This window comes from Petromyzon marinus, chromosome 53 (genome assembly GCF_048934315.1).
Source record: "Petromyzon marinus isolate PM22_M1 ecotype Great Lakes invasive population chromosome 53, UKy_Petmar_22M1.pri1.0, whole genome shotgun sequence".
Lineage (NCBI taxonomy): Eukaryota > Metazoa > Chordata > Hyperoartia > Petromyzontiformes > Petromyzontidae > Petromyzon > Petromyzon marinus.
Genome location: NC_133719.1, coordinates 8,330,329 through 8,356,625, shown reverse-complemented (window position 1 = coordinate 8,356,625; position 26,297 = coordinate 8,330,329). Strand labels below are relative to the sequence as shown.

The 26,297-nt window shown below is 44.6% G+C and overlaps 2 protein-coding genes across 5 annotated transcripts in view; both read left to right on the top strand.

The window, feature by feature from the left end:
• LOC116953961 (egl nine homolog 1-like) overlaps positions 1 to 4,794 on the top strand; it is a 45,346-nt gene extending 40,552 nt beyond the window's left edge. The window contains exon 6 of the mRNA XM_032974304.2: positions 380 to 4,794. Coding sequence (XP_032830195.2) covers positions 380 to 489 — 110 coding nt within the window. The 3' untranslated portion in view covers positions 490 to 4,794. The remainder of the gene's footprint in view (positions 1 to 379) is intronic.
• Positions 4,795 to 4,985: 191 nt separating this feature from the next.
• The window catches only part of LOC116953949 (uncharacterized), a 35,978-nt gene continuing 14,666 nt past the window's right edge, over positions 4,986 to 26,297 (top strand). For 2 of the 4 annotated variants that reach the window (XM_076051982.1, XM_076051984.1), the window contains exon 1: positions 21,977 to 22,393. The gene's annotated coding sequence lies outside the window, so the exon portion shown is untranslated. Of the gene's footprint in view, positions 7,602 to 21,976; positions 22,394 to 26,297 lie in introns of those variants that run through there. The other 2 variants (XM_076051983.1, XM_076051981.1) reach the window with 2 other exon arrangements.

Sequence of the window (26,297 nt, the reverse complement as noted above, 5' to 3'; positions counted from 1 at the left end):
TTTGGCGTGCGTGGAGAGATGGGGGCCGCGTTTGGTCAGCAGGGCTGGCGTTTCGATTTAAAGCTTTCGTGACTGCAAGGATTCATCTTCTTTGGTTCTTTCGGTTAAAGTCACCGCGTAGAATGAGAATAAAATAATAAATGAAACGCCATGAGAATTTAATGGCTTCATTTTATTACTTTATTCTCACTGTACGTGACTTCGCCGAAGGAACCAAAGACGAGGGCCGGCGTCGATTGTGGCTGCGGCTGTCGTTCGTCTTCCGACGACCGCTGCCGACAGGCTGCGCTCGTCACCGGTGCGAAAGACGTTCAGCAAACATGTACGTTCAATAGCGTGCTTTGCGTATGTCTCTCAAGGGCCTGTTTTCTGTCGGCAGCTGCAGGAGAGAAGGACATGAAGGTGTCGCTGAGCCAGGCGGAGGCGGGGAACCAGCACACCACGCGGCCACCGCAGAACGGCGCTAGTGACGCTCGTGCGAGACACTGACCCAACGTCCCCAGCGCTGTGTGATTAGCGACGTGACCATTTTTCATTATTTCTGGTTTCTCGTGTTCTTATAAAAGGTGCAATTTTTATTTTCTCTCTGTGTGTCCAATTGTGCTATTTTTTTTTTCATCCAGATTTTTACATAATTATTATTCCTCCCAGTTTTAAAGTGAGATTATTATTGTTGCCATATTTTATGTTAAATGGCCAACATTGCAGGTAAAAAAACAACAATATTTGTAAATAGACTATAGCATAATAATAATTTGTTTGCTGCTCATGTAATTTTAACTGATTCCAAACGTTTCTTATTGCTTCCAATAGCTGTATTTGATAACGTTTTTAAAAGGAAATGGGTCTACATTCCAGATAATTCTAATGTATGGCATTTCCGCATGAATTCTGAATAATTATATATATTATTCAAGCGACAGTTTTGAGCGACTGGCGCCGTGTCCAAAGGTAGCGTTTTTACTCTGGACTTGAAAAAAGCAATTGGACTTAATGTTACGTGCGTACAGTACCTCTTTTCCACCGTACTAAACCCGTGCCGTGCCTATGCCGAGCCAGCCCGGCGCGGCTCAAGAGGAGGCGCCGCATTTTTTTCCACGGCAGAAGTTGAGCCATGCCGCTGACGTCTCGCGCAATGAATGTGTCCTGTGAGGGCCCTGCGCTGGCTCAGCTCGTATGTGCCAATGGAAAAGGGGTAGTGTATATGTTTTCAAACGTTGGCCTTACATGCCGTTGAATTTGCATGGAAATCTTGTAAATGAATACATCATTGCGTAGGTCAGCTGCAAAAGAACAGCCTTAAAAAAACAACAGTTATCTTTGGGATAAATGCAGTGTGTGAGCAACACAATTTACGTACGTGAAAGTTGACGCGCACATTAAGCCAAGACTAACAGCAGCTGTGGGATGCTGCCGATATGTAATGGTTAGCACACTGGACTTGCCATCTAGTGAACGTCGGGTCGATCTTCTAGCGCGGCAGTTGAAACAACGCTGCAGATTTCTTAAATCCCCCAGCCTCTGTCCCACCCAGCAGTGTTAAATGGGTTCACCACAGTCCACCTTCCAGTACGTCTGGTCACTATGTATGTATGTTGAACTTATTTCGCACAGTACGTAGCCAACGGTGCTAATCTGATGTGCGGCGGAAGGACAGCAAACGAAACACAAACGGTAGTTCTAAAGGAACAAGTTTTCAATCTATATTTAAAAGTGCATAGCGCCAGTGGCTTCATGATATCGGAAGGAAGAGCGTTCCAGACGGCATCTGAGAATTTTTTTATGGAAACATTTTTTTAGCTAATTTTTTTTTACAATATGTAAATTTATATAAGAGAGATGATACATCTTTAAAGTTCGCATTTGAGGGAAATCGTCCACATTGCAACCCCAGGTTTGTTGTGGAATGTCAATATTCATCAGACGGGGGGAGGTTTGTGCATAGAACATCTGCTGGCAGACTAATGCCCATTTGTAGACAAGTGCTGCATGTCTTTTCGCACACAGGGACAGCTGCCACTGGGGGGGAGGATCTCCTTGGCTAGACCTGAAGCAGGTCATCGGAATGGTTGCTACGTGGTGCTTTGAGTGACGGAGGCAATTAAGCGGCCTGGAAATGCGCAAATCCTTATCCTTAAAAAAATGTATAATAATGTAAATACGTTGTATAAGAATGCAATGGATTCTTCAAAAAACCATGCAAAACATTAACGCAGGAAATAAAAACAAAAAATGATGTACATTTTTTTTTAATTGTGAAAATTTGTTTACAATAACAATGCTGTCGATATTTTAAATGTAATTGATGTGGCCGCATGAATAGTATGATGAAATTGCAGCTGCATGTACACACTACGTATAGCATTATGACCGGGCACCCAGTCTGCTGTGCAAGATCTATTCAACCATTCCGAGATTTACGCACGGTACAACGTTGCACATCTGACTCGCTCGGGACTGCAGTATATGCAGAAATGCTAAATAGGCAAAGATAAAGCGCAAACTGCTTTAACATGGGTCAAAAGCTTCACTGTGCTCTAGAAGTGAGCGAATGTACGCAAGATTAATAATGCATTTCTGTTTGTCAAAAGATTGTGTAATTGAACATCTGTAAAAACGACATTTGCACCGAGCTCAAGTGCTGCATTGGGTGTGGGCGGTTAGCCGGCCAGGGCAAGATTTACGATGTGACAACGTTCGGGATATGTAACGTACCACCTGGAATCATTTTTAAATGCTGGTATAGATTTAGGTACCCAATCTTTGGGTTCCGCCTGCAACCCGGTCATTCTGCCCACGCTTAAACACCGGGAAGAACGGAGTTTCGGTCGATATCTCGGTGGCAGAAATAGGGAAAGGCTAACGTGGTTTTGTTAGAGTGCATTAGGTTGCAAAATCATTTGGATTTAAGCACACCCCTTGGGAGCAAGACCACGTGAGCTTATATCAGAAGTAGTGTTCTTGTATCTAAAAAACTGCCCATTTCCTTCCCCCCCATCACGTGTAAAATGTAAGGACGTGTTGTGTATAATACAACTGTGCTTATATACATCTTAACTGTCTTAAAAGAAAAAAGACCTCATTGTAAATATCTGCGGTCGTGAGATGCGTTACCGGGTAACGTGTAATCCAATCTTAATATTCTGCCTTTTGTACTCTGATGGGGGGGGGTAGGGCTCGTGGACGAAGTGCACGCCACTATAGCAGGAGTAGGTCAAGTCGGTTGCTGCGATCGAGGAACGACAGTCGGCCCGGTTAAGATGTTTACATCAAAATGAAAGTGCCATTATTGTGAAGCTGGCAGTGAACTTGGCTTCCAGAAATTAGAGTACCCACTACTTTGGTCCACTGCCTGTTGTGTGTCAGATATCGTCGGTCGTCTTGTTTTTGGCTTTGTGGCAGATGTTTTTTTTTTAAATCGTCACGATATGAAACAAGAAAAAACACGTGTTTTGTGCGCGTTAACGCAAGCATAAATACATATGCGTAAATAAATTGTGAGTCTGGTTTAGCGGAGAGACACGTTCATGGCTCCTCACGATTGGCCGGGAAATAACTTTGCCTAACCTAAGCGTTGTACATTTGTTATGTTTAAAATCCAGTGGTGGTTGGTCGGTATGTGCTACTGGAGCAGCATCCCACTTAAAATGCTACTTTTAAAGAGAACGCGTTTAAAATATATCTTACATTTTTAAGTAAAAAAAAGTTCAAAGCTCCATTTAAAAGTTAAAAAGGGGCGAATTTGAATAATTTATTTTGTTTCGGAGTTGAAACCATCCGGACAAGAATTGAAAAACGGAGCGCCAGATTCCACCACCCCAGTGAGATCCACATTGTGGCTTCGCAATGGTTGGTTAACCATTAAAACCATATCAGCCCAAGCTAATATCGTAGGTGTATTAACCATAAATGGTATACATCGTCTGCTTCGCCGTGGACATTAAACATCCCTGGGACTTCGAAAAGAGTCGGGCATGGATTCCAGCGTCACGGTCCACATTTGACCAATTTGCTGCAAACTAACTCAATTTGGAGATTACAAGAGTAATCGTCGCCACTTAACTACAAAACTACTGCATACTTTGTGAGAACCTTCATGATGGCCTTTCGCTCCAACGATTTCGTTTGAACGACACCACCCCACCAAATGTGATCCAACAGCCGCCAATCTTGCAAATCTCAACGATGAAGCTTTCGGTAATAGGGTGTTGTCAATTTTGTGTGTGCTTTGAGACAACTTTCCAGCTCGCGAGTTGAAACTACTAAGCAACATAGCTATCGCCTTAGTGTCTTTGTATTGCTGATTAACTTGACATCTCTTTCACTTAGCTTAACATTGGAATCTTGCCTGTTTGATGACCGTGTTTATGAATTGTTCGAACTCAAGTTTTCATGCGGAGAAGGGAAAAAAAAAGTATTTTGTAAAAAAAAAAGCTGTACAGTTTTGGCACTCGTAATTTCACGTACATTAATATCAGTATTGATCTATATTTTTGTTGCAGTAAACCAATAAATTAGTCACTTTAGCGCCTTACAGGTGATCAAAAGAGGAAATCAACACGGAGTGATGAAGTGTTAGTGTGATTACCGTCGTTGGAAGGCTCAATACTATTTCTGTCGGGGGTTCCATGTAGGTTGAATTAGACGCGTAGCAAATTTAATCCAAGGTCGGTTCAGAAAATATACTACGTAACTATTTGATTTTAATATTTTATGAGAAAACGAAGTGATTTGATCCATGTACCTTTCTACCTGTAAATTATATATTGTACATTAAATACAATTTAAAGTCAACTTTAATGTTTTTTTCTGTTTGTGTAAATATATGTATTTTTTCCTTTCGATTGCATCCTAGAAGCCCATGTTTACCTTGCCCTTATCAACCATGGTCATTTTATACAGCTGGGCTATCCGATTATTCTGCCGGTTATCGGGTCGAACAAACGATTAATCGGATAACACGGAAACACTTGGGGGGGGGGGGGGGGGGTCGGGGAGGAAAATAAAAAATATTTGCTACGATCACCTGTGACGCTGGCTGAGAGATGATGGGCAGGACTTGATGAGCCACGTCACGTGGCTTTTATGGGGTTTCCGGCCTTCAGGGGGCACGATGTTTGGGATTTTTTTTTCAAGAATAATTTGAAAATCGGGAGCACGTCCCTACTCGGCAGCAAGAACGTCTCTTGTGCCATGCTTGCGCCGCGCTGTGCCTCGCACTCACGCAGAGTGATCATCGCTTTACAATGCCCCACCAAAAAATGCCCCACCAGTCTGTTCAGGCTAGCGAGGGGATCTTTGTGCGTTGAACTTCGTTTCCTTCTGTACGTTGCCGACCGTGCTAATCGGAGGTGCAAGTGCCGATACCCAACATCGATTAAAAGCCGGCAAGGGGTTGGCTTGCTCGGCACCACGCCCGGCCACCTTTGTCTCCCCCAGTGCTGATGTTTACACACAGCACCGGTCACTCGTCGATGACGGAGTGTGCCTGTTCCTGTTTGAGTTGATTTCTCAACGGTTATAGGGAAGGCAAAAGCTCCAACAAATATGACTGCTCTCGTTTTAAAGCTTTCGTGACTGCAGGGATTCATATTCTCGGTTCTTTCGGTGAAGTCACGTAGAAGGGAAATAAGAACATTAATAATATTATTTTTATTATTTTGTTCAAATCAATATTATTTTATTATTTCCCTTCTACGTGGCTTTACCGAACGATAATAAAATAAATATTACTTTATTATTTCCCTTCTACGTGGCTTTACCGAAAGAACCGAGATTAAAAATATGACTACAATACGTAGACAACACGCATCTCACTCATATCTATCCCTCCACATAACAATGTGTGTACTGCACACACACAATGAGTGGTGACCTGCACAGTGCTTGGTAGACACTATGTACTATACACACGGCGTCTATCGATGTTCCGTAACATGAGAGACACTGTCTATGTGCTGCACACACAGTGTCTACCACTAACCCGTACATGGCAGTGTGTATACTGAATACACACAGTGCACGTATCTACCAATGACCCGTATACACACGGCCTGTGTATGAATGCAACACACGGAGTGCCTACCACTAACCCGTACATGACATAGACACTATCTCTGTGTCTGCCACTAACCCGTACATGACATAGACTCTGTGTCTCTCTGTCTACCACGAACCCGTACATGACATAGACACTGTGTCTCTGTGTCTACCACGAACCCGTACATGACATAGACACTGTGTCTCTGTGTCTACCACGAACCCGTACATGACATCGACACTGTGTCTCTGTGTCTACCACTAACCCGTACATGACATAGACACTGTGTCTCTGTGTCTACCACTAACCCGTACATGACATAGACACTGTGTCTCTATGTCTACCACTAACCCGTACATGACATAGACTCTGTGTCTCTGTGTCTACCACTAACCCGTACATGACAGACACTGTGTCTCTGTGTCTACCACTAACCCGTACATGACATAGACACTGTGTCTCTGTGTCTACCACTAACCCGTACATGACATAGACACTGTGTCTCTGTGTCTACCACTAACCCGTACATGACATAGACTCTGTGTCTCTGTGTCTACCACTAACCCGTACATGACAGACACTGTCTCTGTGTCTACCACTAACCCGTACATGACATAGACACTGTCTCTGTGTCTACCACTAACCCGTACATGACATAGACACTGTGTCTCTGTGTCTACCACGAACCCGTACATGACAGACAGTGTCTCTTGTGTCTACCACTAACCCGTACATGACATAGACACTGTCTCTGTGTCTACCACTAACCCCGTACATGACGTAGACACTGTGTCTCTGTGTCTACCACGAACCCCGTACATGACATAGACACTGTGTCTCTGTGTCTACCACTAACCCCGTACATGACATAGACACTGTGTCTCTGTGTCTACCACGAACCCCGTACATGACATAGACACTGTGTCTCTGTGTCTACCACTAACCCGTACATGACGTAGACTCTGTCTCTGTGTCTACCACTAACCCGTACATGACATAGACACTGTGTCTCTGTGTCTACCACTAACCCCGTACATGACATAGACACTGTGTCTCTGTGTCTACCACGAACCCCGTACATGACATAGACACTGTGTCTCTGTGTCTACCACTAACCCGTACATGACGTAGACTCTGTCTCTGTGTCTACCACTAACCCGTACATGGCATAGACACTGTGTCTCTGTGTCTAACACGAACCCGTACATGACATAGACACTGTGTCTCTGTGTCTACCACTAACCCGTACATGACATAGACACTGTGTCTCTGTGTGCACTGCGTAATGCAGCACACGCATTGACACTGCGCGGAGTCACGTGCCACGTGTGGTCACAGTGGTGACGTCACGGCCTACGTAATCGCCGGAAGTGGTACGGTCGGCCCACAATGCACTGGTATTTGGCACGCGGCGGTTGCGTTCCTTGACCACGCTTCGTTAAACTTCTACAAACATCGTCGACTCGCGTAGACTCCGTTGACTACAGTCGTTAACATCGTTAACATCGTTAGCAATTCCTTTGTGAACATCTACAACTTGTTTTATCGTCAACGTCAAAACGTGAGTACACGTTACATCCCCACTCGGTCGACACGAGATAGACTCCGCGTGATAGACACGGTCTCTATGTACTGTACATACACACACACAGTGTCTACAGCTAACCTGTACATGGTAGACACGGTGTCTATGTGCTGTACATGCACACACAGTGTCTACCACTAACCTGTACATGGTAGACACGGGTCTCTATGTGCTGTACATACACACACAGTGTCTACCGCTAACCTGTACATGGTAGACACTGTGTCTATGTGCTGTACATACACACACACAGTGTCTACCACTAACCTGTACATGGTAGACACGGTGTCTATGTGCTGTACATACACACTGTCAACCACTAACCTGTACATGGTAGACACGGTGTCTATGTACTGCACATACACACAGTATCTACCACTAACCTGTGCATGGTAGACACTATACATGGTAGACACTGTGTCTATGTACTGCACATACACACACAGTGTCTACCACTAACCTGTACATGCTAGACACGGTGTCTATGTACTGCACATATACACAATGTCTACCGCTAACCTGTACATGGTAGACACGGTGTCTATGTACTGTACATACACACACAGTGTCTACCGCTAACCTGTACATGGTAGACACGGTGTCTATGTACTGCACATACACAGTGTCTACCACTAGCCTGTACATGTAGACACTGTGTCTATGTGCTGTACATACACACACAGTGTCTACCACTAACCTGTACATGGTAGACACGGTGTCTATGTACTGCACATACACACAGTGCCTACCACTAACCTGTACATTGTAGACACTGTGTCTATGTGCTGTACATACACACACAGTGTCTACCACTAACCTGTACATGGTAGATACGGTGTCTATGTACTGCACATACACACAGTGTCTCCCACTAACCTGTACATGGTAGAAACTGTGTCTATGTACTGCACATACACACACAGTATCTACCACTAACCTGTGCATGGTAGACACTGTACATGGTAGACACTGTGTCTATGTACTGCACATACACACACAGTGTCTACCACTAACCTGTACATGGTAGACACTGTCTATGTACTGCACATACACACAGTGTTTCCCACTAACCTGTACATGGTAGACACGGTGTCTATGTACTGCACATACACACACAGTGTCTACCACTAACCTGTACATGGTAGACAGTGTCTATGTACTGTACATACACAGTGTCTACCACTAACCTGTACATGGTAGACAGTGTGTCTGTGTACTGTACATGCACACAATGTCTACCACTAACCTGTACATGGTAGACATTGTGTCTATGTACTGGACATGCACACACAGTGTCTACCACTAACCAGTACATGGTAGACACTGTGTGTCTATGTACTGCACATACACACACAGTGTCTACCACTAACCTGTACATTTTCTTTGGTTCTTTCGGTAAAGTCACGTAGAATGATAATAAAATAATAAATTGATAAAATAAAATAACACAATAATATTCTCACGACGTTTCGGCCACAACACAAGCGGCCTTCATCAGGTGAAGGGGGGCGAGACTGTCTGGTAGGACAGCGCTGGAGTGAAAGAGCCACGTTCAGATACGGCCTTTAAGCTGTGTGAGAGGAACAAAGCGCCTTGACAAAGGAATTAGCATATAATTTAGCATTGAAATGGCTGAATGATTAGCTTGTGACTGGTCACAGAAATAGCTATGTTAAAAGTTAAAGCATACGCACCCGCAGAGGCACCCATTGTTAAAGGGATTAGCATAGAATTTAGCATTGAAATAGCTAAGTTAAGGCATACACATCTTGACAATGGAATTAGCATAGAATTTAGCATTGAGAAAGCTGAGTGATTAGCTTGTACCTGCTGCAGAAATAGAGCTTGTACCTGCTGCAGAAATAGCTACGTTAAAGTCAGAGCATACACATTCACCGAGGCCCTTAGTACAAATCAAACAGGAGAATTTAGCATTGAAATAACTAGGCGAATCCAGCATTGAAACAACTGAGTGATTAGCTAGTGACTGGTCACAGAAATGACTACACATCTGAGCTATTCACAGTACAATATAGTGAACCAATAAAAACTAAAATATAAATTACCTTCATGTTATCAATAAACTCTATATTCTCCAATCAGCTAAGCTACCAACAATAAGTCGTTATATATCACAATGCTATATGGCGAAAAAATGGGTGGATTCTTACCCTCAAATTTCAGCACCACGGATAGCTACGGGCCCCGTTCAGACGGACGAGTTCGTCCATGGTCGGAACAGAGGAGGGGGAGAGAGACAGCTGCGAGGCCCTAGTATGCTCCATATTGTAAAAATATACCATTAACCGTGGTGTGAGAGGTATTAAGAGGCAATGCTGGCGAAAGAGCTGCGGTCTGAAGGTCATCGTAAAAATACAATTAATTAAGAACAGAAATGATTTAAAACATCTTTCCAGTGGTTACTAAGCCTGAATCCATCTTCTCGGTTGAAATTGTCTCTGTGCTTGTATATGTGAATGGCCTCATGAACGAATCTCTCATGGTAGCCGGTTGGTTTGCAAAGAACCTCCGTCTTGGAGAAGTCAATGTCATGTGAGCCCACTGAATTATAACAGTGATCTGCCACGGCAGAGGAGTTCGTCCTACCGTGTTTCAAGTCTGCTTTGTGTTCGCGGATGCGGTCCGAGATATGTCTTTTGGTTTCTCCAATGTAGCTACTACCACAGAGGCACTTTAGTTTGTAAACGCCCGGGTACTGTATGTCTGGAACAGCATCTTTTACAGATGGAACTAAATCACGGATTTTATGTACTGTGTTGAATCGGACCTGGATCTTGTGTTTGTTCAGGATTTTGGAGATCTTTTTAGTGACCCCTGCAATGTAGGGTAAGGTGATGGTTTTGAGTGGCTCCACAAGAGGATCCTTCTTCATGACTGGAGTGATGGCTTTGCGGATTGTGTAGTCGGAGTAGCCATTAGCCCTGAGAGCCTGGTGTACGTGCTTGAGTTCACTGGTAATGTGTTCCTGGTCGGAAATGCATTGGGCTCTATGGTATAGAGTCTTGATGAGGGAGTTCTTCTGGGATGGATGGTGGTGGGAATCCGGTTTCAAGTAAGCATCTGTATGGGTAGCTTTCCTGTAGACAGAGTGGCTCATTGAACCATCATGTCTTCTTTTAATTAAGACATCCAAAAAGGGTAGTTTGCCATCTTTTTCGACCTCCATGGTAAATCTGATGGCTGGGTGTATGGAATTGATGTGGTCGCGGAATTGGTCTAGAGCAGGCTGGCCATGTGGCCAGATGACAAAGGTGTCATCAACGTACCTCTTCCATAAGGTCGGGCGTAGAGTGGCAGTCTGGATGGCGTCAGTTTCAAATTTTTCCATGAATACGTTGGCTACAACCGGAGATAGGGGGGAGCCCATTGGGGTGCCCTCAGTTTGTTTGTAGAAAGTTCCATTCCAGGTGAAGTAAGTGTTGGTTAAGCAATGTCTCACCAGGGGGGGTACATCAGTATGCAGTCCTTGATGAACCAGGTCTTCAATGATAGCGATGGTGTCAGGTACCGGGACTTTGGTGAACAAGGACACCACATCAAAACTGACAAGCAGGTCGTTTGGGGACAGGGAAATGCCTTTGATTGTCGATACCAGGTGAGTAGAATTTAGTACCGCAGAGGTGTTTTTTCCAGTGAAAGGTCGCAGTATATCAGCAAGAAAACGTGCCAGTTTGTAGGTGGGGGAGCTGATAGTAGAGACGATGGGACGAAGGGGTGTATCTTCTTTGTGTATCTTTGGAAGGCCATATAATCTTGGTGGTCTGGCAGCAGAGGGCTTCAACGAGAACTGTTTGATCTCATCAATTAATGCTGTTGAATCAGAGATTATTTTGTTCGTTTTGGTGACCAGGCTGTTGGTGGGATCTCTTTTTATTTTTGTACATTGTAGATTGTAGACAGTGTCTATGTACTGGACACACACACACAGTGTCTACCACTAACCTGTACATTGTAGACAGTGTCTATGTACTGGACACACACACAGTGTCTACCACTAACCTGTACATGGCAGACACGGTGTCTATGTACTGCACACACACAGTGTCTACCACTAACCTGTACATGGTAGACACTGTGTCTATGTACTGCACATACACACACGGTGTCTATGTACTGCACATACACACAGTGTCTACCACTAACCTGTACATGGTAGACACTCTGTGTCTATGTGCTGTACATACACACACAGTGTCTACCACTAACCTGTACATGGTAGACACGGTGTCTATGTACTGGACATACACACACAATGTCTACCACTAACCTGTACATGGTAGACACTGTGTCTATGTACTGCACATATACACACAATGTCTACCACTAACCTGTACATGGTAGACACGGTGTCTATGTACTGGACATACACACACGGTGTCTACCACTAACCTGTACATGGTAGGCATAATGTGTACGTAGTACACGCACACATCGTGTGGAGTCACGTGACGTGTAGAAAGGATAGTCACGTCACTGCAGCGTCATCTCAGGAAGTCGTAACGTCAGCCCACAATGCAGTGGTGTTTAGCACGCGTTGGTTGCGTTCCGAGCTTCGGATCTTCGACGACATTTGCTTTAAACTTCTCATAATATAGTAGACTAACATAGACGAAATAAGAATAGGTTTTACCCTTTTAACTGGCACAAAAACTGACACCTTTATTCAAGGCATCATGTTTGCAATAACCACAACACAAGCAGTCAAAATGCAAACAAAAAAGACAACTCTGATAATAATATGCACTGTCCTTGAATTTGATTGGTCCACACCCGAGACAGCTTTTCTTAGAGCCAATCAAATTCAAGGACAGTGCATATACATCATTACGTAGGTCAGCTGCAAAAGAACAGCCTTAAAAAACAACAGTTATCTTTGGGATAAATGCAGTGTGTGAGCAACACAATTTACGTACGTGAAAGTTGACGCGCACATTAAGCCAAGACTAACAGCAGCTGTGGGATGCTGCCGATATGTAATGGTTAGCACACTGGACTTGCCATCTAGTGAACGTCGGGTCGATCTTCTAGCACGGAAGTTGAAACAACGCTGCAGATTTCTTAAATCCCCCAGCCTCTGTCCCACCCAGCAGTGTTAAATGGGTTCACCACAGTCCACCTACCAGTACGTCTGGTCACTATGTATGTATGTATGTTGAACTTATTTCGCACAGTACGTAGCCAACGGTGCTAATCTGATGTGCGGCGGAAGGACAGCAAACGAAACACAAACGGTAGTTCTAAAGGAACAAGTTTTCAATCTATATTTAAAAGTGCATAGCGCCAGTGGCTTCATGATATCGGAAGGAAGAGCGTTCCAGACGGCATCTGAGAATTTTTTTATGGAAACATTTTTTTAGCTAATTTTTTTTTTACAATATGTAAATTTCTATAAGAGAGTTGATACATCTTTAAAGTTCGCATTTGAGGGAAATCGTCCGCATTGCAACCCCAGGTTTGTTGTGGAATGTCAATATTCATCAGACGGGGGGAGGTTAGTGCATAGAACATCTGCTGGCAGACTAATGCCCATTTGTAGACAAGTGCTGCATATGTCTTTTCGCACACAGGGACAGCTGCCACTGGGGGGGATCTCCTTGGCTAGACCTGAAGCAGGTCATCGGAATGGTTGCTACGTGGTGCTTTGAGTGACGGAGGCAATTAAGCGGCCTGGAAATGCGCAAATCCTTATCCTTAAAAAAATGTATAATAATGTAAATACGTTGTATAAGAATGCAATGGATTCTTCAAAAAACCATGCAAAACATTAACGCAGGAAATAAAAACAAAAAATGATGTACATTTTTTTTAAATTGTGAAAATTTGTTTACAATAACAATGCTGTCGATATTTTAAATGTAATTGATGTGGCCGCATGAATAGTATGATGAAATTGCAGCTGCATGTACACACTACGTATAGCATTATGACCGGGCACCCAGTCTGCTGTGCAAGATCTATTCAACCATTCCGAGATTTACGCACGGTACAACGTTGCACATCTGACTCGCTCGGGACTGCGGTATATGCAGAAATGCTAAATAGGCAAAGATAAAGCGCAAACTGCTTTAACATGGGTCAAAAGCTTCACTGTGCTCTAGAAGTGAGCGAATGTACACAAGATTTAGAATACATTTATGTTTGTCAAAAGATTGTGTAATTGAACATCTGTAAAAACCACATTTGCACCGAGCTCAAGTGCTGCATTGGGTGTGGGCGGTTAGCCGGCCAGGGCAAGATTTACGATGTGACGACGTTCGGGATATGTGACGTACCACCTGGAATCATTTTTAAATGCTGGTATAGATTTAGGTACCCAATCTTTGGGTTCCGCCTGCAACCCGGTCATTCTGCCCACGCTTAAACACCGGGAAGAACGGAGTTTCGGTCGATATCTCGGTGGCAGAAATAGGGAAAGGCTAACGTGGTTTTGTTAGAGTGCATTAGGTTGCAAAATCATTTGGATTTAAGCACACCCCTTGGGAGCAAGACCACGTGAGCTTATGTCAGAAGTAGTGTTCTTGTATCTAAAAAAATGCCCATTTCCTTCCCCCCCATCACGTGTAAAATGTAAGGACGTGTTGTGTATAATACAACTGTGCTTATATACATCTTAACTGTCTTAAAAAAAGACTTCTCATTGTAAATATCTGCGGTCGTGAGATGCGTTACCGGGTAACGTGTAATCCAATCTTAATATTCTGCCTTTTGTACTCTGATGGGGGGGGGGTAGGGCTCGTGGACGAAGTGCACGCCACTATAGCAGGAGTAGGTCAAGTCGGTTGCTGCGATCGAGGAACGACAGTCGGCCCGGTTAAGATGTTTACATCAAAATGAAAGTGCCATTATTGTGAAGCTGGCAGTGAACTTGGCTTCCAGAAATTAGAGTACCCACTACTTTGGTCCACTGCCTGTTGTGTGTCAGATATCGTCGGTCGTCTTGTTTTTGGCTTTGTGGCAGATGTTTTTTTTTAAATCGTCACGATATGAAACAAGAAAAAACACGTGTTTTGTGCGCGTTAACGCAAGCATAAATAAATATGCGTAAATAAATTGTGAGTCTGGTTTAGCGGAGAGACACGTTCATGGCTCCTCACGATTGGCCGGGAAATAACTTTGCCTAACCTAAGCGTTGTACATTTGTTATGTTTAAAATCCAGTGGTGCTTGGTCGGTATGTGCTACTGGAGCAGCATCCCACTTAAAATGCTACTTTTAAAGAGAACGCGTTTAAAATATATCTTACATTTTTAAGTAAAAAAAAGTTCAAAGCTCCATTTAAAAGTTAAAAAGGGGCGAATTTAAATAATTTATTTTGTTTCGGAGTTGAAACCATCCGGACAAGAATTGAAAAACGGGGCGCCAGATTCCACCACCCCAGTGAGATCCACATTGTGGCTTCGCAATGGTTGGTTAACCATTAAAACCATATCAGCCCAAGCTAATATCGTAGGTGTATTAACCATAAATGGTATACATCGTCTGCTTCGCCGTGGACATTAAACATCCCGGGGACTTCGAAAAGAGTCGGGCATGGATTCCAGCGTCACGGTCCACATTTGACCAATTTGCTGCAAACTAACTCAATTTGGAGATTACAAGAGCAATCGTCGCCACTTAACTACAAAACTACTGCATACTTTGTGAGAACCTTGATGATGGCCTTTCGCTCCAACGATTTCGTTTGAACGACACCACCCCACCAAATGTGATCCAACAGCCGCCAATCTTGCAAATCTCAACGATGAAGCTTTCGGTAATAGGGTGTTGTCAATTTTGTGTGTGCTTTGAGACAACTTTCCAGCTCGCGAGTTGAAACTACTAAGCAACATAGCTATCGCCTTAGTGTCTTTGTATTGCTGATTAACTTGACGTCTCTTTCACTTAGCTTAACATTGGAATCTTGCCTGTTTGATGACCGTGTTTATGAATTGTTCGAACTCAAGTTTTCATGCGGAGAAGGGAAAAAAAAGTATTTTGTAAAAAAAAAAGCTGTACAGTTTTGGCACTCGTAATTTCACGTACATTAATATCAGTATTGATCTATATTTTTGTTGCAGTAAACCAATAAATTAGTCACTTTAGCGCCTTACAGGTGATCAAAAGAGGAAATCAACACGGAGTGATGAAGTGTTAGTGTGATTACCGTCGTTGGAAGGCTCAATGCTATTTCTGTCGGGGGTTCCATGTAGGTTGAATTAGACGCGTAGCAAATTTAATCCAAGGTCGGTTCAGAAAATATACTACGTAACTATTTGATTTTAATATTTTATGAGAAAACGAAGTGATTTGATCCATGTAAATTATATATTGTACATTAAATATAGTACATTAAATACAATTTAAAGTCAACTTTAATGTTTTTTTCTGTTTGTGTAAATATATGTATTTTTTCCTTTCGATTGCATCCTCGAAGCCCATGTTTACCTTGCCCTTATCAACCATGGTCATTTTATACAGCTGGGCTATCCGATTATTCTGCCGGTTATCGGGTCGAACAAACGATTAATCGGATAACACGGAAACACTTGGGGGGGGGGGGGGGGGGTCGGGGAGGAAAATAAAAAATATTTGCTACGATCACCTGTGACGCTGGCTGAGAGGTGATGGGCAGGACTTGATGAGCCACGTCACGTGGCTTTTATGGGGTTTCCTGCCTTCAGGGGGCACGATGTTTGGGATTTTTTTCAAGAATAATTTGAAAATCGGGAGCACGTCCCTACTCGGCAGCAAGAACGTCTCTTGTGCCATGCTTACTCCGAGCTGTGCCTCGCACTCACGCAGAGTGATCATCGCTTTACAATGCCCCACCAGTCTGTTCAGGCCACAGAGGGGATCTTTGTGCGTTGAACTTCGTTTCCTTCTGTACGTTGCCGACCGTGCTAATCGGAGTTGCAAGTGCCGATACCCAACATCGATTAAAAGCCGGCAAGGGGTTGGCTTGCTCGGCACCACGCCCGGCCGCCTTTGTCTCCCCCAGTGCTGATGTTTACACACAGCACCGGTCACTCGTCGATGACGGAGTGTGCCTGTTCCTGTTTGAGTTGATATCTCAACGGTTATAGGGAAGGCAAAAGCTCCAACAAATATGACTGCTCTCGTTTTAAAGCTTTCGTGACTGCAGGGATTCATATTCTCGGTTCTTTCGGTGAAGTCACGTAGAAGGGAAATAAGAACATTAATAATATTATTTTTATTCTTAGTTTTTTCGGTAAAGTCACGTTGAAGAGAAACAACAAAATAATAAAATACCTGAAGATGACCGTTTGAGTTATGGTCGAAACGTCGTGAGAATTTTTTATTGTTTTATATATATTTTATTATTTTGTTGTTTCTCTTCAACGTGACTTTACCGAAAAAACTAAGAATATGAATTACTGCAGTCACGAGAGCTTTAAATCAAAATTTAATATAATTTTTATTATTTTATTCAAATCAATATTATTTTATTATTTCCCTTCTACGTGGCTTTACCGAAAGAACCGAGATTAAAAATATGACTACAATACTTAGACAACACGCAGCTCACTCATATCTATCCCTCCACAACAATGTGTGTACTGCACACACACAATGAGTGGTGACCTGCACAGTGCTTGGTAGACACTATGTACTATACACACGGCGTCTATCGATGTTCCGTAACATGAGAGACACTGTCTATGTGCTGCACACACAGTGTCTACCACTAACCCGTACATGGCAGTGTGTATACTGAATACACACAGTGCATGTATCTACCAATGACCCGTATACACACGGCCTGTGTATGAATGCAACACACGGAGTGCCTACCACTAACCCGTACATGACATAGACACTGTGTCTCTGTGTCTACCACGAACCCGTACATGACACAGACACTGTCTCTGTGTCTACCACGAACCCGTACATGACAGACACTGTATCTCTGTCTACCACGAGCCCGTACATGACATAGACACTGTGTCTCTGTGTCTACCACTAACCCGTACATGACATAGACACTGTCTGTGTCTACCACGAACCCGTACATGACATAGACACTGTGTCTCTGTGTCTACCACTAACCCCTACATGACATAGACACTGTGTCTCTGTGTCTACCACGAACCCGTACATGACATAGACACTGTATCTCTGTGTCTACCACGAACCCGTACATGACATAGATACTGTGTCTCTGTGTCTACCACTAACCCGTACATGACATAGACACTGTGTCTCTGTGTCTACCACGAACCCGTACATGACAGACACTGTCTCTGTGTCTACCACTAACCCGTACATGACGTAGACACTGTGCCTCTGTGTCTACCACTAACCCGTACATGACATAGACAGTGTGTCTCTGTGTCTACCACTAACCCGTACATGACATAGACACTGTGTCTCTGTGTCTACCACGAACCCGTACATGACATAGACACTGTGTCTCTGTGTCTACCACGAACCCGTACATGACACAGACACTGTGTCTCTGTGTCTACCACGAACCCGTACATGACATAGACACTGTGTCTCTGTGTCTACCACTAACCCGTACATGACATAGACACTGTGTCTCTGTGTCTACCACGAACCCGTACATGACAGACACTGTCTCTGTGTCTACCACTAACCCGTACATGACGTAGACACTGTGCCTCTGTGTCTACCACGAACCCGTACATGACATAGACACTGTGTCTCTGTGTCTACCACTAACCCGTACATGACATAGACACTGTGTCTGTGTCTACCACGAACCCGTACATTACATAGACACTGTGTCTCTGTGTCTACCACTAACCCGTACATGACATAGACACTGTGTCTCTGTGTCTACCACGAACCCGTACATGACATAGACACTGTATCTCTGTGTCTACCACGAACCCGTACATGACATAGACACTGTGTCTCTGTGTCTACCACGAACCCGTACATGACATAGACACTGTGTCTCTGTGTCTACCACGAACCCGTACATGACACAGACACTGTGTCTCTGTGTCTACCACGAACCCGTACATGACAGACACTGTATCTCTGTCTACCACGAACCCGTACATGACATAGACACTGTGTCTCTGTGTCTACCACTAACCCGTACATGACATAGACACTGTGTCTGTGTCTACCACGAACCCGTACATTACATAGACACTGTGTCTCTGTGTCTACCACTAACCCGTACATGACATAGACACTGTGTCTCTGTGTCTACCACGAACCCGTACATGACATAGACACTGTATCTCTGTTTCTACCACGAACCCGTACATGACATAGATACTGTGTCTCTGTGTCTACCACTAACCCGTACATGACATAGACACTGTGTCTCTGTGTCTACCACGAACCCGTACATGACAGACACTGTCTCTGTGTCTACCACTAACCCGTACATGACTTAGACACTGTGTCTCTGTGTCTACCACTAACCCGTACATGACGTAGACTCTGTCTCTGTGTCTACCACTAACCCGTACATGACATAGACACTGTGTCTCTGTGTCTATCACGAACCCGTACATGACATAGACACTGTGTCTCTGTGTCTACCACTAACCCGTACATGACATAGACACTGTGTCTCTGTGTCTACCACGAACCTGTACATGACGTAGACTCTGTCTCTGTGTCTACCACTAACCCGTACATGACGTAGACTCTGTCTCTGTGTCTACCACGAACCCGTACATGACAGACACTGTGTCTCTGTGTCTACCACTAACCCGTACATGACATAGACACTGTGTCTCTGTGTCTACCACGAACCCGTACATGACGTAGACTCTGTCTCTGTGTCTACCACTAACCCGTACATGACGTAGACTCTGTCTCTGTGTCTACCACGAACCCGTACATGACATAGACACTGTGTCTCTGTGTCTACCACTAACCCCGTACATGACATAGACACTGTGTCTATGTGTCTACCACTAACCCGTACATGACATAGACACTGTGTCTGTATCTACCACTAACCCGTACATGACGTAGACTCTGTCTCTGTGTCTACCACGAACCCGTACATGACAGACACTGTGTCTCTGTGTCTACCACTAACCCGTACATGACATAGACACTGTGTCTCTGTGTCTACCACGAACCCGTACATGACGTAGACTCTGTCTCTGTGTCTACCACTAACCCGTACATGACGTAGACTCTGTCTCTGTGTCTACCACGAACCCGTACATGACATAGACACTGTGTCTCTGTGTCTACCACTAACCCCGTACATGACATAGACACTGTGTCTATGTGTCTACCACTAACCCGTACATGACATAGACACTGTGTCTGTATCTACCACTAACCCGTACATGACGTAGACTCTGTCTCTGTGTCTACCACGAACCCGTACATGACGTAGACTCTGTCTCTGTGTCTACCACGAACCCGTACATGACAGACACTGTGTCTCTGTGTCTACCACTAACCCGTACATGACATAGACACTGTGTCTCTGTGTCTACCACGAACCCGTACATGACGTAGACTCTGTCTCTGTGTCTACCACTAACCCGTACATGACGTAGACTCTGTCTCTGTGTCTACCACGAACCCGTACATGACATAGACACTGTGTCTCTGTGTCTACCACTAACCCCGTACATGACATAGACACTGTGTCTATGTGTCTACCACTAACCCGTACATGACATAGACACTGTGTCTGTATCTACCACTAACCCGTACATGACGTAGACTCTGTCTCTGTGTCTACCACTAACCCGTACATGACATAGACACTGTGTCTCTGTGTCTACCACGAACCCCGTACATGACATAGACACTGTGTCTCTGTGTCTACCACGAACCCGTACATGACGTAGACTCTGTCTCTGTGTCTACCACTAACCCGTACATGACATAGACACTGTGTCTCTGTGTCTACCACGAACCCGTACATGACATAGACACTGTGTCTCTGTGTCTACCACGAACCCGTACATGACATAGACACTGTGTCTCTGTGTCTACCACTAACCCGTACATGACATAGACACTGTGTCTCTGTGTCTACCACTAACCCGTACATGACATAGACACTGTGTCTCTGTGTCTACCACTAACCCGTACATGACGTAGACTCTGTCTCTGTGTCTACCACTAACCCGTACATGACATAGACACTGTGTCTCTGTGTCTACCACGAACCCGTACATGACATAGACACTGTGTCTCTGTGTCTACCACTAACCCGTACATGACATAGACACTGTGTCTACCACGAACCTGTACATGACGTAGACTCTGTCTCTGTGTCTACCACTAACCCGTACATGACGTAGACTCTGTCTCTGTGTCTACCACGAACCCGTACATGACAGACACTGTGTCTCTGTGTCTACCACTAACCCGTACATGACATAGACACTGTGTCTCTGTGTCTACCACGAACCCGTACATGACGTAGACTCTGTCTCTGTGTCTACCACTAACCCGTACATGACGTAGACTCTGTCTCTGTGTCTACCACGAACCCGTACATGACATAGACACTGTGTCTCTGTGTCTACCACTAACCCCGTACATGACATAGACACTGTGTCTATGTGTCTACCACTAACCCGTACATGACATAGACACTGTGTCTGTATCTACCACTAACCCGTACATGACGTAGACTCTGTCTCTGTGTCTACCACGAACCCGTACATGACAGACACTGTGTCTCTGTGTCTACCACTAACCCGTACATGACATAGACACTGTGTCTCTGTGTCTACCACGAACCCGTACATGACGTAGACTCTGTCTCTGTGTCTACCACTAACCCGTACATGACGTAGACTCTGTCTCTGTGTCTACCACGAACCCGTACATGACATAGACACTGTGTCTCTGTGTCTACCACTAACCCCGTACATGACATAGACACTGTGTCTATGTGTCTACCACTAACCCGTACATGACATAGACACTGTGTCTGTATCTACCACTAACCCGTACATGACGTAGACTCTGTCTCTGTGTCTACCACTAACCCGTACATGACATAGACACTGTGTCTCTGTGTCTACCACGAACCCCGTACATGACATAGACACTGTGTCTCTGTGTCTACCACGAACCCGTACATGACGTAGACTCTGTCTCTGTGTCTACCACTAACCCGTACATGACATAGACACTGTGTCTCTGTGTCTACCACGAACCCGTACATGACATAGACACTGTGTCTCTGTGTCTACCACGAACCCGTACATGACATAGACACTGTGTCTCTGTGTCTACCACGAACCCGTACATGACATAGACACTGTGTCTCTGTGTCTACCACGAACCCGTACATGACATAGACACTGTGTCTCTGTGTCTACCACGAACCCGTACATGACATAGACACTGTGTCTCTGTGTCTACCACGAACCCGTACATGACATAGACACTGTGTCTCTGTGTCTACCACGAACCCGTACATGACACAGACACTGTGTCTGTGTCTACCACTAACCCCGTACATGACATAGACACTGTGTCTCTGTGTGCACTGCGTAATGCAGCACACGCATTGACACAGCGCGGAGTCACGTGCCACGTGTGGCCACAGTGGTGACGTCACGGCATACGTAATCACCGGAAGTGGTACGGTCGGCCCACAATGCACTGGTATTTGGCACGCGGCGGTTGCGCTCCTTGACCACGCTTCGTTAAACTTCTACAAACATCGTCGACTCGCGTAGACTCCGTTGACTACAGTCGTTAACATCGTTAACATCGTTAGCAATTCCTTTGTGAACATCTACAACTTGTTTTTATCGTCAACGTCAAAACGTGAGTACACGTTACATCCCCACTCGGTCGACACGAGATAGACTCCACGTGATAGACACGGTCTCTATGTGCTGTACATACACACACACCGTGTCTACAGCTAACCTGTACATGGTAGACACGGTGTCTATGTACTGGACATATACACACAATGTCTACCACTAACCTGTACATGGTAGACACGGTGTCTATGTACTGCACATATACACACAATGTCTACCGCTAACCTGTACATGCTAGACACGGTGTCTATGTACTGGACACACACAGTGTCTACCACTAACCTGTACATGGTAGACACGGTCTCTATGTGCTGTACATACACAGTGTCTACCACTAACCTGTACATGGTAAACACTGTGTCTATGTACTGCACACACACAGTGTCTACCGCTAACCTGTACATGGTAGACACGGTGTCTATGTACTGTACATACACACAGTGTCTACCGCTAACCTGTACATGGTAGACACGGTGTCTATGTACTGTACATACACACACAGTGTCTACCGCTAACCTGTACATGGTAGACACGGTGTCTATGTACTGCACATACACACACAGTGTCTACCAATAACCTGTACGTGGTAGACACAGTGTCTATGTACTGCACATATACACACAATGTCTACCAATAACCTGTACGTGGTAGACACGGTGTCTATGTGCTGTACATACACACACAGTGTCAACCACTACCTGTACATGGTAGACACAGTGTCTATGTACTGTACATACACAGTGTCTACCACTAACCTGTACATGGTAGACACTGTGTCTATGTGCTGTACATACACACAGTGTCTACCATTAACCTGTACATGGTAGACACGGTCTCTATGTGCTGGATACACAGTGTCTACCACTAACCTGTACATGGTAGACACTGTCTTTGTGCTGTACATACATACACAATGTCTACCACTAACCTGTACATGGTAGACACTGTGTCTATGTACTGCACACACACAGTGTCTACCACTAACCTGTACATGGTAGACACTGTCTATGTACTGCACATACACACAATGTCTACCACTAACCTGTACATGGTAGACACTGTGTCTATGTACGGCACATACACAATGTCTACCACTAACCTGTACATGGTAGACACTGTGTCTGTGTACTGGACACACACAGTGCCTACCACTAACCTGTACATGGTAGACACTGTGTCTATGTACGGCACATACACACACAGTGTCTACCACTAACCTGTACATGGTAGACAGTGTCTATGTGCTGTACATACACACACAATGTCTACCACTAACCTGTACGTGGTAGACACGGTGTCTATGTACTGTACAAACACACACAATGTCTACCACTAACCTGTACATGGTAGACACGGTGTCTATGTACTGGACACATACACACAGTGCCTACCACTAACCTGTACATGGTAGACACTGTCTATGTACTGCACATACACAGTGTCTACCACTAACCTGTACATGGTAGACAGTGTCTATGTGCTGTACATACACACACAATGTCTACCACTAACCTGTACGTGGTAGACACGGTGTCTATGTACTGTACAAACACACACAATGTCTACCACTAACCTGTACATGGTAGACACGGTGTCTATGTACTGGACACATACACACAGTGCCTACCACTAACCTGTACATGGTAGACACTGTGTCTATGTACGGCACATACACAATGTCTACCACTAACCTGTACATGGTAGACACTGTGTCTGTGTACTGGACACACACAGTGCCTACCACTAACCTGTACATGGTAGACACTGTGTCTATGTACGGCACATACACACACAGTGTCTACCACTAACCTGTACATGGTAGACAGTGTCTATGTGCTGTACATACACACAATGTCTACCACTAACCTGTACGTGGTAGACACGGTGTCTATGTACTGTACAAACACACAATGTCTACCACTAACCTGTACATGGTAGACACTGTGTCTATGTACTGCACACACACAGTGTCTACCACTAACCTGTACATGGTAGACACGGTGTCTATGTACTGGACACATACACACACAATGTCTACCACTAACCTGTACATGGTAGACACTGTGTCTATGTACGGCACATACACAATGTCTACCACTAACCTGTACATGGTAGACACTGTGTCTGTGTACTGGACACACACAGTGCCTACCACTAACCTGTACATGGTAGACACTGTGTCTATGTACGGCACATACACACACAGTGTCTACCACTAACCTGTACATGGTAGACAGTGTCTATGTGCTGTACATACACACAATGTCTACCACTAACCTGTACGTGGTAGACACGGTGTCTATGTACTGTACAAACACACAATGTCTACCACTAACCTGTACATGGTAGACACTGTGTCTATGTACTGCACACACACAGTGTCTACCACTAACCTGTACATGGTAGACACTGTCTATGTACTGCACATACACACACAATGTCTACCACTAACCTGTACATGGTAGACACTGTGTCTATGTACGGCACATACACAATGTCTACCACTAACCTGTACATGGTAGACACTGTGTCTGTGTACTGGACACACACAGTGCCTACCACTAACCTGTACATGGTAGACACTGTGTCTATGTACGGCACATACACACACAGTGTCTACCACTAACCTGTACATGGTAGACAGTGTCTATGTGCTGTACATACACACACAATGTCTACCACTAACCTGTACGTGGTAGACACGGTGTCTATGTACTGTACAAACACACACAATGTCTACCACTAACCTGTACATGGTAGACACGGTGTCTATGTACTGGACACATACACACAGTGCCTACCACTAACCTGTACATGGTAGACACTGTCTATGTACTGCACATACACAGTGTCTACCACTAACCTGTACATGGTAGACAGTGTCTATGTGCTGTACATACACACACAATGTCTACCACTAACCTGTACGTGGTAGACACGGTGTCTATGTACTGTACAAACACACACAATGTCTACCACTAACCTGTACATGGTAGACACGGTGTCTATGTACTGGACACATACACACAGTGCCTACCACTAACCTGTACATGGTAGACACTGTGTCTATGTACGGCACATACACAATGTCTACCACTAACCTGTACATGGTAGACACTGTGTCTGTGTACTGGACACACACAGTGCCTACCACTAACCTGTACATGGTAGACACTGTGTCTATGTACGGCACATACACACACAGTGTCTACCACTAACCTGTACATGGTAGACAGTGTCTATGTGCTGTACATACACACAATGTCTACCACTAACCTGTACGTGGTAGACACGGTGTCTATGTACTGTACAAACACACAATGTCTACCACTAACCTGTACATGGTAGACACTGTGTCTATGTACTGCACACACACAGTGTCTACCACTAACCTGTACATGGTAGACACTGTCTATGTACTGCACATACACACACAATGTCTACCACTAACCTGTACATGGTAGACACTGTGTCTATGTACGGCACATACACAATGTCTACCACTAACCTGTACATGGTAGACACTGTGTCTGTGTACTGGACACACACAGTGCCTACCACTAACCTGTACATGGTAGACACTGTGTCTATGTACGGCACATACACACACAGTGTCTACCACTAACCTGTACATGGTAGACAGTGTCTATGTGCTGTACATACACACACAATGTCTACCACTAACCTGTACGTGGTAGACACGGTGTCTATGTACTGTACAAACACACACAATGTCTACCACTAACCTGTACATGGTAGACACGGTGTCTATGTACTGGACACATACACACAGTGCCTACCACTAACCTGTACATGGTAGACACGGTGTCTATGTACTGCACATACACAGTGTCTACCACTAACCTGTACATGGTAGACACTGTGTCTATGTACTGCACATA